The following is a 19,226-nucleotide window of genomic DNA, read 5'->3' as shown; positions in this document are numbered from 1 at the left end:
CTAATCCCCCCTCAAAGGGGAACCATAGGCCGACGTTGGGTTCCGCAACAATATATATATATATTTGTTTTTTTTTCAGAACAACTGGACAACTTACTGAAAAGGGCTAAAAGGGAGCTAAAGACAAACAGCACCAAAGAAAAGCAGAGATAAAGGTAGCCAAAGATGGGCAGCATCTGTGAGAATCGAAGATATTATCGAGTACCACGGAGGCAACATGAGATTGTACTATATTGCAGTGTTTAAAAAACTATGGAAAGACAAAGACTCAGTAGTGGCATGGAGGTTATTATTGGCTCCATGGTGACAATGAGAGGGTAGGAATGGGCTCGGTGATGTAGTGTGTGCAATCCAACAGGGTAGGTGAGTGCTAGATGGCAGACAGGATGGAAGAAAACACAATATAGCTTTCAGGGATTTACATGACCATGAACATGATAAAATGTGCAATCATATTTGCGTTAATGTAAAGCTGTCTGGTAGTATCGTTGATGCTACTCTAGAGCATCAACGATGAAAAATCGAGAAATTTTATGTTTGGTGGAAAGAGCATCAAGAATTGCAAAGATAATTACCTGTACGCTTTCCTGCATACAAGTAATGAGCTGGAATGTTCAGTATTTGGTTCGTGTTCAACTCAATACCCGACTCTTAGATATAGTAGGAGACCAGCCTGTAGGTCCCGTGACCAAATTCTGGGAACAAAGGTTTGAAAGTGTTTTTGTGTTCCCTGATGAATACCGAACAATTTTGACTTGGGCTGCCCCCTTGAAAATGTCAGGCATTTCCGGGAAGGGTCAACAAAGGTCAAACAACGGTCAAAATTCAAATATATTCCAATCGTGTCGATATGCATATCAAATTACTCGTTTAGTCATGAGGATTCCAAAAATGTATAGTTTGTTATACCTCCGACCTTAAATGAGGGCGCTATGGTCAAAAACGTTGAAAGGTCAACGCACTTTTGACTGGCGGTCAAATTCACCAACACAGTTAACATTGTCCGATTCTAATGATTTTAGTGTCTAATAATATGTTTTCTGACATGGCAAATTCAAATAAGCAACTTTTAAAAGTAAAGGTGGTTGGCATAACCTTGAAATTTCAAAATGGCTGGCAAAAGGGCTACTGAAAGACTTGAATCAGGATCCTTGGCCAACAATAACACAGTTATTTCTAAACACATTGTCCAATGATGCTTATCTTGCTTTATTGCCCAGATCATCATCCTACTCAGTGTCATTGTTGTGGAAAACCATTCAGGTCCGCACAACTTTTAGTCCTACGGTTTGGTTTAATTGCATTTAGATCATCAGATCATTCCTGTAAGTAGAAATACACAATAAGCATACGATGCGACATCTCATAAAGCCATTCATATCAGTCAATGCAAGCAAGCTAGATATTCTATAAAGGCGTACCATTAACGAGGCTACCGATGTAACATGTCACAAGGGAGAAGTCTCGGAGCACTGACACAGCAACGGGTCTTATAGTCACGCCCCTAGTGGGGACAACAATGACAGCGAGCAGCGAGCATCCCCACCCGGGTTCAGTACGGATACGATTTCACTACATTCACCCCCCCCCCCGTCAGAATTATACGGCCGCGTGGCTAAAAGCGAGTGAGCGTCAGCATGGGCGCGGAGTATTAGTCGGCCCAACCGTAGCGGGCCGGGCGGCGAATTTCTCTGCCAGCACGCGTTCGAAATTCCCCGGGTACGGCGTCTCGTAACCCTGTATCCCCGGTGTCAGAGGCGCCAACAGGGTCGGGTGATGAAGGGGGTAACGCCAAGTCGTCGGACCCGGGCAGTCTCGACGGGGGGAGGGTCGGTGGACTGTCGGCGATGGGAGCGTCGGGAGAGGTCATAGTCTCATAGACGGGTTCGACTGGTTCGTCCGATTCCCTACTAAGGTCGTCGACCCCGCAAGGGGCAAGATGACGAACGGAGACAGTAGTCTCACGACCATCAGACGTCATCACACGAGCATGCTCAGGATTAGCCTGGAGAATCTGCACTTTGTCCACAAGGGGGTCGTACTTGCTCGCGCGAACTGCCCGTTTAAGGTAGGCCGGCCCGGGCCCAGCGAGCCAACTGGGCAAAGACCGTATACACCCCGAGCTCCTGGGGTGGTGGAAAAGACGCTCGTGGGGAGTTTGGTTAGTTGCCGTACTCAGGAGTGCCCGGATTGAGTTCAACGCCGCAGGTAGCGACCAAGCCCATTTATCGAGGCCCCGGCCGTGGGTCCGGAGATGGAGCATGACGGCCCTCCAGATAATCCCGTTGAAGCGTTCGATCTGCCCATTAGCCTGGGGTCTATACGGCGTGGTGTAACTAGACGCAACGTTGTTTTGGAGCAGATAGCCGCGCACCTCCTGAGACAAGAAGACTGCACCCCGGTCGGTATGGACATAGGCCGGGTAACCGAACATTGAGAACAAGTTCTGTAAGCAACGCATCACCGTGGCAGCAGTCATGTCCGCGCACATATAAGCAAAGGGGAATCGTGAGTACTCATCAACGATAGTGAGCAGAGAGCGAGAGCCGCTCGACACCGGCAAAGGGCCCTTGAAATCCATCGCCAAGCGTTCCCACGGGCGTGTAGCCTTCACCAGAGTCCCCATAGGGGGGTTATAGAAACGCGGTTTGATTTCCGCGCAGATAGCGCAGTCGCGACAGATACGGCGGATATCGTCAATCGAGTAAGGGAGATTCCCACTCCGCACGAAATGAGCGAAACGCGTTACGCCGGGATGGCCCGCAGTAGCATGCAGCACCCGTAGGCCCTCCAACGAGGTGATACCAGCACATGTAGTGGGGCGCGATAAGGCATCGGCGGCCTGGTTATCCTTCCCTGGGCGATATTTGATGGTGTAACAGAAGTCGGCGAGTTCGATACGCCAGCGAGTGATTTTCTCGTTCTTAATGCGCTGGGCGTGTAAGGTGTCGTACATGAACGCAACGCTTTGCTGGTCCGTGATGATTTGGAAGCTCCGCCCGAGTAGGTACGGGCGCCATCGCCGAATAGACTCGACGATCGCATACGCTTCCTTTTCAACGGACGAGTGCCGCCGCTCAGCGGAGGTAAGAGTCCGTGAAAAGAAAGCCACGGGACGTCCCCCTTGGGAGAGGGTCGCCGCGATGGCCTGATCCGAGGCGTCACTTTCGAGGACGAACGAGCCGCTCTCGTCAATGGTTGCTACGGCGGCTCGGGCGATGTCGGTCTTAAGTCCTTCAAAGGCCGTCAATGCGGCCGAACTCAGGGGAAAGGTGTCGCAGGCCACAAGGGGGCGAAGTTTCGCGGAGAAATTTTGCACCCATTTGGAGTAATGGGCGAACAGCCCAAGGGCGCGTTTCAGGGAAGCCCGATCGCAGGGAGGGGCCATGTCGAGCAAAGGTCGCAGACGTTCCTTATCCGGAGAGACAGAGCCATGGGTCACGGTGTACCCCAGAAGATCTATGGTGCGTAGGGAGTATCGGCACTTATCCTCGTTCATAGTTAAGTGATACCGTTGCGCGACCTCAAGGAAGCGCTTCAGATTAGCGTCATGGTGCCCTTGGTCATATCCACAAACCGTAAGGTTATCGAGGTAGACGAAAACATCGGTTAAGTGCTCCCGCGCAACGAGGTCATCCATGGCCCTCTGGAAACAAGCGACCCCGTTCGTCACCCCAAAGGGCAATCGTGTAAATTGGTACAACCGCTGCCCCGACTCGAAAGCGGTATAGATACGATCCGCCCTAGAGATAGGGATCTGGTGGTACGCACTACGGAGATCGAGAGTACTATAGACCGAATACTGGGACACCTGTTGCACTAGCGCGTCCATCCCCGGAAGGGGGTAGGCATCCAGCTGTGTAAAGCGGTTAATCGTTTGGGAATAGTCGATTACCATGCGTTTGCGATGGGCCTCACTGCGCACCACTAAGACCTGGGCACGCCACGGCGACCTACTAGGTTCTATGATGCCGTCTTTCAAGAGCTGAGTCGTTTCGTCCGCAATGAATTGCATGTCCGCGCGAGAGTAGCGTCTCGATTTTACCGCGACAGGGGTACAGTCGGAGGTTAGATTGGGGAACAGCGAAAGCGGACGGACGTCCATTTGCGCTAGGGCGCACACCGTTAGCGCGTCGTCCGCCCCCACAACAAGAGTGTCAGGCCCACCGAACTCCATTACCAGACGTCCATGCAGCTTAAGAAAATCGTGTCCTAGCAGAATATCAGCACATAATGCGGGTAAAACCATAAGGTGTACATCAGGGAAAACCCGTCCCTTTAGCACTAGTTTCAATCGGCATTCCCCTTTTGTGCTAAGCCGGAGTCCCTGGGAAGCCATGAAGATCCGTCGTGTAGACCGCCCGATCCGCCATCCATGCCTGAGCACAAGTCGCTGGTCGATAAAACTATCCGTAGATCCGGTGTCCACCAAGGCCTGAACACAATGGCCCTCAACCATAAGGGGAATAAGGGCTTGAGCCAGGCCAGACGAGGCAGCTGGGAGCGGGACTGAGCCCCCCGAATGGGTCGGACCAGCCTCGCGGGTGGATCCTACACCAGCAGCAGTTTTGCGATCGTGGCCGGAGTCTGCGTTGACCATGGGGAATCCATTATCGTCATCAGAGGGCTTTCCCCAGCATTCCGGTGTTTCGCGATTCAAAATCCGATGAGAAAAGGCCTCAGTAGTATTTGTCATCGCCTTTTGACACTCCTGGCAGATAAAGGCTTCCGTTGTAGCCGAAATCGCCTTTTTCGTTTGGTCGCTTTGACAAAAGGCTTTCGTAGTATTCGAAATCGCCTTTTTCGTTTGGTCGCTTTGACAAAAGGCTTCCGTAGTAGTATTCGAAATCGCCTTTTTCGTTTGGTCGCTTTGACAAAAGGCTTCCGTAGTATTCGAAAGCTGTTTCTTCCCTTGCGTGGCTCGAGGTTTGGCCAAGGACGCGGCCTTTGTCCCCGATGGAGAATGAGACGGTGGTGGCTTTCCGGTGGCGCCAGTCAAGGTTGTCTGAGCGCCCAGCGGGCCGCAGAGAGGGGCCCTCCCCTTCGAAGACGGGTAAGGCGCTGGGCTCGTGGGTTCTGCTACAAGCCCGTTCAAGGTTGCCGCGCCTGCGCGACCGCGGCTGCGCGAGTCGAAGGGCCGCGAGCCGCGTGCCGATTTCTTGCACACTTTCGCGTAATGTCCCTTTAGCGAGCACAAATGGCAAATAGTGTCACGTGCCGGACACACGACTCGGGCATGACGAGGCCCTCCACAAAAAAAACATGCGGCCCCGCGCAAGGCCTTGGGTCTGCTGGTCGTAACGGCAGCTGTCAGGGTAGGGTCATCCTCCGGAGCATCCCGGAGTTCAGCAGGCGGATCCACGTCCTCGTCAGTGGTCCTCTCCGGCCGGGCGTGTAGTGAGGTGCCCGCCAAAAGGCGCGTGCGATCATAGGCGTTCGATTGCATCCGCGCTTCGGTATACACCGTCGCTTGCTCAACCGCCGTAGCGAAGGTCAGGTCGGTCTTCTCCAAGAGTTTGAGACGTAGTTCCTGAGAGGAGACCCCTGCTATGAAGGCATCTAAAAGTCGATCATCTTTAGCCTGCTCGGGAGTCCGTGGCTGGGCGCTGTCCAGCATGAGCTGCCGGAGCTCCTGGGCGTAATGATCCATAGGCTCGTTGGGTTGCTGCCGTCGCGTCTGCAGCAAATAACGCGCATACACAGGGCTTTTTTCTTTTATATAAAGCCGCTTGAGCTCCGCGACGGTAAGATCATACGTCGTGCATTGAGCGACCGCGTGGTAGACCCGGTAGTCGATTTTTGAGTGTAATATTGCCAGCTTCGCGGCAGGCGTCGGAGCGGTATCAGGCTCATTAAAGAGATGCTCCAGTTGCTTGAGCCAGTGCTTGAGTTGCAAGCCTCCGTCCGTGGCTTGTGGGTCGGCGCTGAAAATGGACACCGTCAACGTCTTGTTGCCAGCCATGTCAGCAGATCATAAATGCAATTAAGTGTTGTGGAAAACCATTCAGGTCCGCACAACTTTTAGTCCAACGGTTTGGTTTAATTGCATTTAGATCATCAGATCATTCCTGTAAGTAGAAATACACAATAAGCATACGATGCGACATCTCATAAAGCCATTCATATCAGTCAATGCAAGCAAGCTAGATATTCTATAAAGGCGTACCATTAACGAGGCTACCGATGTAACATGTCACAAGGGAGAAGTCTCGGAGCACTGACACAGCAACGGGTCTTATAGTCACGCCCCTAGTGGGGACAACAATGACAGCGAGCAGCGAGCATCCCCACCCGGGTTCAGTACGGATACGATTTCACTACAGTCATATCCATCAGAATCAGAGTCAGAATCACTGTTACAATCACTAGTATCTGAATCTGTGTCAGAGTCTACAGTGCGGTTTGTTCTGGCATCACATAGACGTTGAGGTAGTGCCGGCTGTGAATACCGTATTGGCAAACATTTGCCCTCTCTCAAGCTCCAACCATGCTGAAGGGGAGATGATGGAGCATCTGGATTCATAAAGTTTAACATGATGAATGCCTGATAGTTGGCCCGTGTTACCTTCAAATTATGTGAATCTGTATCAGGAGGAATCCTGAGAGTCGATTTCCTCTTCATCCCCTCCCGCTTTTTGGCCCGAGCTTCTGCGAGTGTCTTGCTTGATTTATCCTTGTATATGTATTTGATGGTATACTGCTCTAGCTGTTTAAGAGTTTGTGACGTCACTGGGAGACATTTCCCAAGCCCTCTAAGTAGCTCTCGTGCCTCTTCTGACTTCATTGTGCTGTCAAAGACTGATGGTTTTCCATGGCCATAGAAACTGGAAATAGCATCTGCACCAGTGTGGATGTGAAATGGGATAATGATATCACTAATATCCTTATCAAGGAGTGTTGCGCAATCAATTATGCTTTTCTTCCTTTTCAGTCCTAGCATACCTTCAATTTGATGTGCCACATACGATACTAAAACCAACACATCTGTGTCTTCTGCATCAATGACAACGGCATCTTTTACTCCCGACTTTCTTAGTTGGGAATATATGTACAACAGAATGGTGTCTACTTCCATATGCTGACATGTCAACTCAACTACCTCCTCATCAGTGGACAAATCACTACAGCGTTCCCTCACAGAGTAAATAAATCTGGTATCTGGATGTTGGAGTAACAGGGTTTTGAACTCAGTCTTCAGAAATTGCTGCAGACTAATTTTGTTTCCTGGGTTCTTGAACATGTTGTTGAAGTGCCTAGGGGATGGCAGTTCATAATTTCTCTTGATGAAAATATTCCTGGTCCCACCAACAAAAGGCAATTCACCTGTTCGCCTTTCATGTTCACTATCTTTGATGCTGTGTTGTAGATCATATGGGTCATTTACAAATATTATCTGGGAAGCCATAGGATGGCGTTGGCCAACAAGGTTAAACATTTTAGCAGCATAATCGCCCCATGTATAAGCACTTTCGTCTTGCTTCTCTCTATCCTCAGCAGACGGGGTTGATAGCCTCCAAATGAACCCCATATTTACTAGTGCAATGTATCTATCCCGGAACTCCAGTTCAATAAAGTTGAACTTTTGTGCCAGTTTACATTTTTGCCCTTTGCGCATTGTTCCATTTACATTGAAGATGGGGAGACACTCTTCTGTCACGCGGTATTCCATGACTTCAGATAGCACTAGATCATCATCTAACTCTTGTGCCAAAGTGATGATCTCGGCCATGGCTTTGTTTTCCATAGCATCTGTTTTTGTGACCTTCTGTTTTGATGCGTCTTTGATAACTGGTGGTTTGCTGAATCTGTGTCTGCTGTTTCTGTGTATGGTTGCATCAAACTGTTTATCACCAGAGAACTTGTGCTCTTTGAAGAATGATTGCACTAGAGTCTCCCCATCCTCATGTGCTGAGTCAAAGTCTTTGACAAGTGCATCTGATGCGACCATTCCTGACTGGAGCGACCTCAAGATAGGCTGTGTAAGGTCGAATGGGTCACAATCAAATTCCGTGATGCAATTGTCTAGATCTTGTACACCGCGCTCATCCAGCAACAACCTCGTTGTGGAGTTCTCTCTGTGACCTTCAGATGATTTGGTGAGGTTTGCCAATGCATGTAGTGAACTTCTAACTCTATTCACAGAGTTGATGGTTCTTGTGTGAGTCAACAACATCTTTTCATTTTTTAAGATGCGCTTCCAACCTGCTTTCATCTTCGACCCTTTATTCATGGTCATTTCTATCCAGAGATCCAGGGGTAAGCACGAGTACGGTTTCCCGGTCATTGATTGCGCGAATAGGCCATCTCGCATGTACCTCTCTTTTTCTTCGGGGAGACTGCTAATCTCAAGTCAGAATTCTACAAGCCATCTGCTGTATTTATCATTGTCGTATATCCGCAGCCATGGCATCATCATTCGGAGGGATGCTTTGAATGAATCCCAATCCTGTGTCCTCAGGGCGAATATGTTCATGATCAGTATTTCAACCATTTCCATAAAGCTCAACCAGAACCTTGCCATAGGGCTGTCTGATTTCCCAACACTCTCAAATGCTCTTTCTACAAAGGACTTGAACTCTGCATCCATCAGGAAATCATCTGCGATGGCCTGTAATTGTTCTTTTGAGCTATTGGGTGGACTTCTAAGAACTTCCAACTTTGATTTGAGCTCCGATGATAGCTTCAGTCCCTTGCTGACCCCGCGAAAAATAATCCTGCGAATGAGCACCTCATACATAAGTGAAAGGCACCTTATGCCTCTGTTGTACTGTTTACCACAAAGTGCTTGGTCAACTGATCCTTCTGAAATTATATCGGCTGCCACAAGAATTTCAGATAAACCTGAGCCATGGAACCGCTTGTTTATCGCCGATATGAAGGAAATGTGAGCGTGGAATGGACCCAAGAATGGAAGGATAAGTTGAAATTTATGGGAAATGTTCGTTTCCCATAAATCGTACACTTTCAAAAATCCAATCTCACCCCTCCCCTCCAAATCTTCCCCATAACCCCTCCCCTCCAAATCTTCCCCATCACCCCTCCCCTCCAAATCTTCCCCATCACCCATCCCTTTCAAATCTCCCCCTTGCCCCCTCCCTTCCAAATCTTCCCCATCACCCCTCCCCTCCAAATCTTCCCCATCACCCATCCCTTTCAAATCTCCCCCCTTGCCCCCTCCCTCCTAAACTACCCCCTCACCCCTCCCCGCCAAGACGCCCCCTCGCCCCTCCCCTCCTAGACTCCTGCCTCACCCCTCCCCTCCAAATCTCCCCCATATCCCATCCCTTTCAAATCCCTCCCTTTGTCCCTTCCCTCCCAAACTCCCCCCTCACCCCTCCCCTTCAAATCTCCCCACCCTCATTGCTTCTCAATTTCCCCCCTCTCACTCCCCCTCCTCAAAGCGTCCTCCCCGCTTCTTCCCCCTTCAAACTCTCACCTCCATCTCCCCCAACCTTCTGCCTCGCTCTTCCCCCTCCTCAAATAACACCTCATTGTGGCTCACCCAATCACCATCAAACCTTTTGTCCGCCCCATCCTTCCCTTTCTCCGAGCTATTCTGAAATCTCTGACACACCTTCAACAGCTCTCCCTATCTCTTCCACCTCTTCCACATCTTACCCTACCCCTCCTCCCCCCTGTTCTGTATCTGATGCTCCCCCTTCCTCTTCATTAACGGTATGGACCTCAAACATCCGGGGCCTTCGTTCAAACTTAACTGATCTCTCCATACAGGTTGCTTCTGTCAAACCAGACGTGATCTGCTTAACAGAAACTTTCCTCCTTTATGATGTCTCTGATTCCATAGTATCTCTCCCGGGCGACTCCCTCCTCCGGTATGATAGACCTGAGCCTCGTCCTGGAGGCGGGGTTGCTATCTTTATCAAAAACTCTCTTCCTCACTCGCCCTGCACTGCACTCTCTCCACCTCACCCCCAGGAATACCTCTGGCTACGGCTTCCCCTTCGCTCCCACCTCTTGTTCATATGTGTGTTGTACCGTCCACCAAACAGTGATGACTCCATCTACATCTCGCTGTCTGATGATATGGACCAACTTCTATCTACTCATCCCAACTCTCTCTTCCTCATATGTGGTGATTTCAATTGTCACCATGCCAGTTGGCTGGGTGTGGGTACCTCTCTCACCAGCCATGGCTCTTCAGCAAAGGACTTCTGCGACTCACTGGGACTGACACAATCTGTCAATTTCCCGACCCGGATCTCAGTCAACGGAACATCTTCTCTTCTGGACTTGGTTATGACTAACTTCCCTGAAAATGTCTGCTGCTCTTCTTCTGCTCCGATCGGATCATCTGATCATGTCCTTGTTAAAGTGGACATCTCTCTGACCATCCTCAGGGAGCCTGCTCAGCGTCGACGAGTCTGGCATTTCACTCAGGCCAACTGGCACGGTCTTCAAGCAGCCATCAATCATCTGGACTGGTCTCCCATCTCTACCACCTCTGACATCAACTCATCCTGGGAATTCTTCCAAAGTAAATTGCTCTCTCTCATGCACAGATTTATCCCATCTCGTCTTCAGTTGTCATACCCTTCCTCCCGTCCATGGTACACGGAATGTTGTGGTGAGGCTGTTGCCCAGAAACAACTTGCCTTCGTCTCCTGGAAAGCAAATCCAACGGAAGGAAATCTCATTTCCTTTCACAAAGCCCGAAACAAGTGTGTGTCCACCCTCAGGAGAGCCAGGAAACAATATCTCTCCATTCTCAAGACCGAACTCTCTTATCTGTCTCCCTCTTCCAAATCCTGGTGGCGTCTGGTCAAATCCGTTTCTGGTGTTTGTTCCCCCTCCATCCCCTCCCTCCCTTACCTCAAACGGCTACACAGCTGACTCCGCACGTGAAAAAGCTGAATGCCTCAACTCTGTGTTTGCCTCTAAATCTTGTGTCCCAAACCCATCCCTCTCTGTACCCCACCATACCCAGTCGTACCCTGCTGCTCCTGGACTCCGTGTCCTTTCCTCCTGACAAGGTGGAAAAGTTTCTGTCAACCCTCGACTCTGATTCTGCAACTGGACCCGACGGCATCAGCCCATGGGTCCTAAAATCCTGCTCTGCTGCTCTATCTCACCCTCTCTCTGTTCTCTTCACCCTCTCTTTTGCTCAAGGTCAACTGCCATCTGCTTGGAAATCAGCCAACATCACCGCTTTGCACAAAAAAGGTGCAAAAACAGATCCTAGCAACTACAGACCAATCAGCCTTCTCCCAATTATCAGCAAAGTCATGGAATCCATCATTGCTTCGGATATGAAATCTTTCCTCTTCTCCAATGGCTTGATCTCTGATCATCAATTTGGTTTCAGACCAGGTCACTCTACTCTGGACATGCTGCTTCTGCTGTCTCAACAATGGATGGAGGTCCTCAATGCCAAACAGGAAATTAGAGCTGTCTCCCTCGACATATCACGTGCCTTCGACACGGTCTGGCACCCCGCTCTGCTCACCAAACCCTCCTTTGGTATCCATGGAAATCTCCACGCATGGCTGGCGGACTTCCTCTCTAGTCGTTGTCAACGTGTGGCCCTGAATGGGTTTCTCTCATCTCCTCTTCCTGTTCAGGCTGGAGTTCCCCAAGGCAGTGTTCTGGGCCCCGTGCTTTTTCTGGTCTTCATCAATGATCTCTCTGACTCTCTCGAAAATCCTCTCTATCTCTTTGCTGATGACTCCACTCTCTGCCGCTCCATTCCTCTTCCCTCAGATCGGCAGTCTGCTGCCTCCTCACTCTCTGAAGACCTGGACAAAATCACAGACTGGTCAAACAAGTGGAACATGTCTTTCAATCCTGACAAATCTCACACTCTTACTATGTCTCTCCGAAAAGATCGACTGGACAACCCTCCCATCTACTTTCTCAACAATCCTCTCCAAGAAGTTCTGTCGCTCAAGATTTTGGGTCTCACTATCTGCCATGATCTTTCTTGGGAAAACCACATTTCCAAGCTGGCCTCCAAAGCCAGTCGCCGACTGGGCATCCTCCGTCATGCGAAGTCCTTCCTCGGCACACCTGAGCTCCTCACCACATACAAGGCTTTCATCCGCAGCTCAATGGAATACTGTTCTCCCCTATGGGCCGGTGCTCCTGCCTCACACCTAGCTCGGCTTCACGCTGTTGAAACCAAAGCTTTCAGAATTATTGGAATCTCCCGCGATGAAGCTATCTCTGAGGGCCTTTCACTCACTCACCGCAGGCAGGTAGGTGGTCTTTCTGTCTTCTACCGACTCCTCTCCGGCCTTGCACCCCCAGCTCTCTCTGTGCTCTGTCCCCCAAATATTCCTACAGGTCGCACAAGATCTGCCAGCAACCCTCTGATGGTTAAACTGCCGAAATCTCGGCTCTCTGCTCACCTTCACTCTTTCATTCCTCTTTTCTCCCGCCTCTGGAACAAACTCCCTCACTCCCTTCAATCCCACTCCTCCCTCCAGGTCTTTAAAACAGCTGTTCACCACCATCTCTTATCTTCCCCCATCCAAAACCTTGATCTTTTCTACCCCCGCTAATTCACCCCAGATCCACCTTGTTTGAAATTCCAACTTCTTTCCTGGAAGTCCTGGCAGTGTCCATATGTTTTATACCTCTCCCACCGCCCCCTTCCCATGCCCCCCCCCCCCCCCAAAGCCCTCGCCCTCTCTCAGATCTCTCGATGTCTCCATGTCTCTCGGTCCCTGCTCTCAAATGTTGTGTTTGTGTCCTTCCCCCTCTCTCCCCATCTTGTCTACCGCTCCCGATGTTATATGTTTTATGTGTCGGTTTGTCTTTCTGTGTGATTAATGTTCGCTCTTTCACGAGCCTCGATCTTGTATACAAAAAAAAAAAAAAAAAAAAAAAAAAAAAATTCTCAGGATTATCATTTTTCAGCTGGACAATAAGGGCATAGACTGGTTGGTCGCCTACCAGCTGAATAAATGGCATTGACTTGCACTCGGCTGCGGTGACCATGCGACACATAACCTCGTGAACCACTGACTTCTGAGGTGGCTTTGGAAATGTCAGAAAATAGTATGCTGTACTTTTCACCACATACTCATGGATATTAGCCTGGAACCCAGTGAAACTTCCAACTTTCTGTTCATCAGCTGGTATGTTCTTCCCTGCAATATCCAGACGGGCCAACACGTGCATAACACCTCGCTTTCTTTGCTCATCACTTGTTTGAAGTGAGATATCAATTTCCTGACGAACTGCTGGCTGGCCACGTTTGACTGTTTTGTAAGGATGAATCTTGTGTTGTAAAGTACTTAAATCTTTCAAATCTTCAGACTTGGTCAATTGAAGTATAGGACGACCCTCCTCTGAGTCCATTGATGTAACATCATCAGGTTGTACAAACATAACATTGGTCCGGTGAGATGTATCGGCCCCTGTCAATGTATCATCTTTGAAGTCATCATTATCTAGGATACCTGTTCCTGGAAAACCATCTGCTAACTCGTCAGGACAAGCAACATTTGCTTTGATATCATCCATGGCCCAAGCTTCATACAGAGCAAGAACATCTTTGTAACTTATTCCAAGAGCAAATTTTTTCAAGATGTCAATGATTTCACGACTCCGAGTTAATCCATAAAGAGTCACTGATAACTTTGTTTGGAAGGATGTGCGTTTGCCGGTGATGAACGAAAACAAGAGGGATGCCAAAGCAGCAATTTGTGGATCATGACATGCTTCAGTAAAGTCATTGGAATCAGGATCCTTGAGCCATGTCAAAAGTTGGCGCAAAAGTTCATGGGGTTCTTCAATATTTTCAAGCTCATCAACACGGAGAGGCCAAGATAAACCCACTTCTTCTGTAAACTTCTTTCTCAGACGCCTTGCAACATTGTTTAGTAACTGTTCATCACTTATTCCCCAAGAAAAAATGGCTGCTTCAATGTAACTTCCAACAGCAGATGCATCATAGACAATTGTGCTCTGGTTCTTGTGGAAACGATCATGGAATCCAATGTTGTCTTTGAATTCATTTTGAAGCATTTGTTTTATAGTGCTGGTTTTCATCACAGTTTCAAAACCAAAGTTTGCACTCATTTGGTTATAATCAACCAGAAGACCCTGTAATGTTCTTGGCTCATTCATCTCCAGCACAACTGTACGGACATGCCTAAAAAACATCTGTCTAACCTCTGTAAGTCGCACGTTCTGTAAGTGCATTCGGTCACCAGATGAATCAGAATGTTTGTAGTGAGGCTTCACATACTTCATCCAGCAGGAACGATGATAGCGTATTTCTGACGCAAAGGGATCAGGGGTAGAATCTATGACAGTTAAAATTCTTTCTCTCATCTGGTCATCTTCCAAGTGTATTGTATGTGACTTGAAGGTGTTCCATGTATTCAACTGTTGGATAATACATAATGTTTTGGAATTTTTCAAGTCTTCTGGTTTCATACACCAAATGCACAGATTATTTTCATGAAGGAGACCTGTGCTACGTGAAGATCGTCCAGCTTGCTGCTGGTCTTTTGCATGCGTTTCTTGTGTGTCCACTGTTTGTTGTTTCTGTTCTTGATCTCTTTTTCTTAATGCTTGTTGAAGTCCACGTTGAGCTGCCAATGCAGTCCTGCATGCCTTATGAAAATAGACACCATTCGGTCCTGCATCCCAATTGGCTGAATCATAAACAGTTCCAAATTTATGCAACCCTTTCCAATCTAGTGCTTTGCCCTTCATGCGTTCCCATGCTTCAGGAGAAATGTTGCTTTTATCTTCATCGCATTGTTCATTACACAAAATACATAGTCCAGATATTTCCTCTCGTTTTCTTTTTCTGTTTGGTTGAGGCTTCAGTACTGGTGTTGACTTTGGTGCTGACATTGTTCCCAGAAGATCTAAAATATAAAAATACAGAGCAGATGTTAGTCTTGATCCTATGGGGATCCTAATCATATTTACTTTACATCAACACACAGAAGAAATGTTTGTAAAAATTACTAGTATGTGGACGTCATGAAACAGAACAAATGACTACCAGATATTCACAGCCCATCATCATCATTTACCTATACACTTTATATGGTACACAATATTATATCGAACATGTGCTCTAAAGAAAAATGATACACATAATTAAAAATCATTATTTTGTTTTAAAAATGGAGTGTTTCAATTGTTCGTGACGTTTCGGTGACAAACATTTAATAATTTCTTATCCATGGGTTTGGGAAAAAAATTGTTGTTTTTAGCTAATTTATGTTAACCTTTTAGCAGCCATTTTGAAATTTCAAGGTTATGGCAACCACCTTTACTTTTAAAAGTTGCTTATTTGAATTTGCCATGTCAGAAAACATATTATTAGACACTAAAATCATTAGAATCGGACAATGTTAACTGTGTTGGTGAATTTGACCGCCAGTCAAAAGTGCGTTGACCTTTCGACGTTTTTGACCATAGCGCCCTCATTTAAGGTCGGAGGTATAACAAACTATACATTTTTGGAATCCTCATGACTAGACGAGTAATTTGATATGCATATCGACACGATTGGAATATATTTGAATTTTGACCCCTGTTTGACCTTTGTTGACCCTTCCTGGAAATGCCTGACATTTTCAAGGGGGCAGCCCAAGTCAAAATTGTTCGGTATTCATCAGGGAACACAAAAACACTTTCAAACCTTTGTTCCCAGAATTTGGTCACGGGACCTACAGGCTGGTCTCCTACTAATATGAGGAAGAAATGCATTGCTGCATAACCAATAAATAATTAATGAACGAATTATTTACTACTAGGGCATTGCCCGTACGTGGGTGCCCGTTCCTTGCCAATGCCCGTACTATATATATATCTAAAATTATATCCCCCCCCCCCCTCTATTTACATGAAATGGTTTGGTCCATTCGCAACGACCACAGAACCCCCCCCTCTATTTACATGCAATGGTTTGGTCCAAAGCGAACGGTTTGGTCCATTCGATGTGATTCGATGATTCGATGTGAATGGTTTGGTCCATTCGCAACGACCACAGAACCCCCCCCTCTATTTACATGAATGGTTTGGTCCATTCGCAAAGCCAAAGCGAACGACCACAGAACCCCCCCCCTCTATTTACATGAATGGTTTGGTCCATTCGCAAAGCCAAAGCGAACGACCACAGAACCCCCCCCCCTCTATTTACATGAATGGTTTGGTCCATTCGCAACGGCAAAGCGAACGGCGAACGGCTAAATCGCCATAGCTCGGTAAGTACTTGTCCGATTAATTTCAAACCTTGAAAAGGCACATCCTCGGGTCCCCAGCAATATACCTGGCAAGTTTCAAGTATATCGGACCGGTAGTTGTCGAGAAACAGCGGTCACAGACAAACGTACAGACGTACAGACGTACAAACGTACAAACGTACAGAGATTACTGGAATTATAGATAGATTCTACCACATTTAGTTTTTTAACTCTTTACCTTAAACTTTTCAAGAGCTACATACAACTACACCGTAGAGCAATCACATGCCATTCTAAAGGTGTTCTTGGTAGTTGTCTGATAAGTTTTTATACCTACAGGTAGCAAAATAATTGTTTCACCTGTCTGTTTTTAAATCAGTAGAAAGCACAGTGCCTTCATACACTGGTATATTTAGTTCAACCCTACCAGTATCAGAGTGTACTACAATGGGCATTCAATAAGTTGTCGGAACAGAACAGAGTACCGTATGTTCCGGTGTATTAACTGTGACCGTGCATTAACGGCACCCCTGTTTTTCAGCCTCAAAATAAAAAATTCATGCTCCCGGCGAAGCGTGATGATGTAGGACTGGAAGCGAGTAGTCTTATCAGCCGTGTCATCGGGTACATGTTGGGAGATGTGTGTGCGGCGTTGAACCGACAGATCATGACATGCCATGCCATGAACCTGTAGACCCATGACGGGCTGGTCATGAAGTCCCCAATGTTATCCTCCTCAGCTAAGCTCGGCACCTTCAGCTTGAGAGCAAGTGTTGTGAATGAAAAACGTGTAAATTCAAACTAATTTCCCATAATAAGAGGCAGAGGTTAGGGTGAGTGCGCCATAAATCCTCATTTTATTGTCCTATTTTTAATCTTACAGTGGTTTACTTTATTTAAATTTTAATGTTTAAGGTCCAAGTGGTGTTTCTTCTCCAGCAGTAGAAGGTCCTCATTTGAGAGCTCCTCCAGTTAAGAGTCCAGCAACTCCTCTACATCATCCTCCCCCACCTCGTCAGAGCCGACAGTCTTAACCATTTTGACGATGTTACGTCGTGTTTTCAACGCATCATTATTCACGCCAACCGTGAACAAATTGAGGGCAAAGTTTTTCCCGATACACCTTTCATACAGGAACGGATGATTTCCCTCCAACACTACTCAACATTACATCGAGTGTTATTTTTTGGCCCCGCCTCCTGGGGCGGGGTCAAAAGGTCAAATACCAAAAAATGCAATTACGTGTGCATTTTAAACATTTTAAAGCAACTTTGTACATTCAATCAACATTGGGGGATGCATGGAATGAAATGATTTTTTTAATTTAACCTTCGGTTCATGCCCCAATGGGTGGGGACTTAGGGTCACAGTGGTCAAAACAGGAAAAAAATGTAATCACAAAATTTGATATTGGTTCGTTCCTGGTCGAACTTTTTGCCATCTTTCAACTTTGCCTTAGGTAAGAAGCGTGGGGATTTGCAATGGCCCGCCATTGACTTCACTTTAGTTTTAATTGGGAAAAAAACTTGTCAAAAATACTTGTGGATATTCTTAATTGGGGGACAAAATCAGAGACAAAGCATTACAAAAAGGATTCAGAAAACTATTGAAAGCATTTCAATTAAATTCATGCTCTAATATAGAATAAATAGAATGATCGTTTTAAGGCCATTTTCCCCGCAAGAGCAGGGGTTAGCCTTGCGGGCCCCATGACAATCATGGTTCCCTGTTTGAGGCAATGTTTTTATGGCCGGATGCCCTTCCTGACGCCAACCCTTAGTCGCCTCTTACGATGCGCAGCGATACGGTGTACCTATTCTAAACCGGGGTACACACCGGGATCATTCATCCCAGCAAGCTGGTACTCAATTTGCCGACCTCGGAAGGATGACAGGCTGAGTCAACCCCCCTGGTGTTAATTTAGCGATCGATCGGGATTCGAACCCAGGATCCTAGGATCCCAAGCCGGCACCCTAACCGCTAAGCCAACACCAGGCTCTAATATCATATATTTTATACAAATATGGCTGGTTAGCTTACTTCAGGTATGTCATCAATCCTTCAATTGTTTACCCGGTCAACAAACGCTACTGTACCCTGGACGCAAGTTGCATTGTGGTATGTTGATTACAGTTGCACTTCCCATGCGGAAATCATCTTTGGGGAGAAGACGTAAAGAGGGCAGCAGTTGGGAGGCCAGGAAGTCGTCTTCTTCCCTAGAATCGATCAACAAAATGGTCTCCTTACCATCCTTGAGCAAGTGAAACAGCTGCTTTGGAGTGATGCTGCCTTTTGGGACTGGAACATGCAATGCAAGGAAGAAAAATAAGTCAATACAATGTATTTTTTCAAAGAAACATCAGTCAATTTGAATAACATATTCTTTCGTATAAAAACTCCAGGTCTAGGATTCTGCATCAATTGGACAGAATTACAAGATAATTAATTATTTCTCCAAGAGAAAATTAACAGCTAGCCCAAAAAAGTAATCAATGCCATATCTGCAAAGTTTCTAACACGGCATTGTTAAATTATCACTCACAAAGTTGATTCTTAAAGAGTACGTGCCACAAAAGAGGTCGTTTTTTGAGTGTTGATGTGCATCACATTGCTCTTTATTCTTTCTGAAAGAACTGATGATTAAAAGCATCAAAATGATTTTACATTTATTTTAAAAGTGTAAAGCTAGCATAGCATTTCAACATTACGAGTTTTCCAAATATATAGTGAATATATTGTCACGTGAAGACTTTACATAGAACTGCAATTGATTATTAGCACCGGAACTGTACATACTGGAATCTGCCGATCCCAAGGATACAAGAAAAACTTGCATGAGACTCCAAGCCATTATGTCACCTTCGACTCCAAAACGCAGTCTAAAACCACGTCGACTATTGTTAAGCAATTACCCAATTTATTCTTCCAAGGGTTATTGATCAATAATATTATTGATCAAATGGATAAGCAGCCAAAATGGCAGGAATAACAAGGTGCACCACATATCTTTAGGAAATAAATAAATAATTAGTGCCTTCAGAAAGTATTCACATC

At 46.9% G+C, this 19,226-nt stretch overlaps 2 protein-coding genes across 5 annotated transcripts in view; both read right to left on the bottom strand.

Annotated features, from left to right (window-relative positions):
• Positions 1-19,226, bottom strand: part of LOC137427412 (ubiquitin carboxyl-terminal hydrolase 8) — a 171,873-nt gene that overhangs the window by 90,984 nt on the left and 61,663 nt on the right. For all 4 annotated transcript variants that reach the window (XM_068116890.2, XM_068116889.2, XM_068116891.2 and 1 more), the window contains one exon: positions 18,269-18,470. In XM_068116890.2, the coding sequence (XP_067972991.2) occupies positions 18,269-18,470 (202 nt within the window). The remainder of the gene's footprint in view (positions 1-18,268; positions 18,471-19,226) is intronic.
• LOC144890967 (uncharacterized) lies at positions 419-6,195 on the bottom strand. Its single transcript, XM_078772850.1, has 3 exons — positions 6,167-6,195; positions 4,799-6,068; positions 419-499 (listed from the first exon to the last, which is right to left on the bottom strand). The coding sequence occupies exons 2-3, from the start codon at positions 5,960-5,962 to the stop codon at positions 419-421; spliced, it is 1,245 nt and encodes a 414-aa protein (XP_078628976.1). The 5' UTR covers positions 5,963-6,068; positions 6,167-6,195.

This window comes from Myxine glutinosa, chromosome 2 (genome assembly GCF_964187855.1).
Source record: "Myxine glutinosa chromosome 2, kmMyxGlut1.1, whole genome shotgun sequence".
NCBI classification, from domain to species: Eukaryota; Metazoa; Chordata; class Myxini; order Myxiniformes; family Myxinidae; genus Myxine; species Myxine glutinosa.
This window is presented reverse-complemented; position numbering and strand designations above follow the sequence as displayed.

Excerpts from the sequence above, each read along its gene's own strand:
- LOC144890967 (XM_078772850.1), bottom strand. The coding sequence starts at position 5,962 with ATGGCTGGCAACAAGACGTTGACGGTGTCCATTTTCAGCGCCGACCCA. Across the intron at positions 500-4,798 it reads AAAGCGACCAAACGAAAAAG|AGTAGCATCAACGATACTAC; the intron begins GCGATTTCGAAT and ends TTGATGCTCTAG.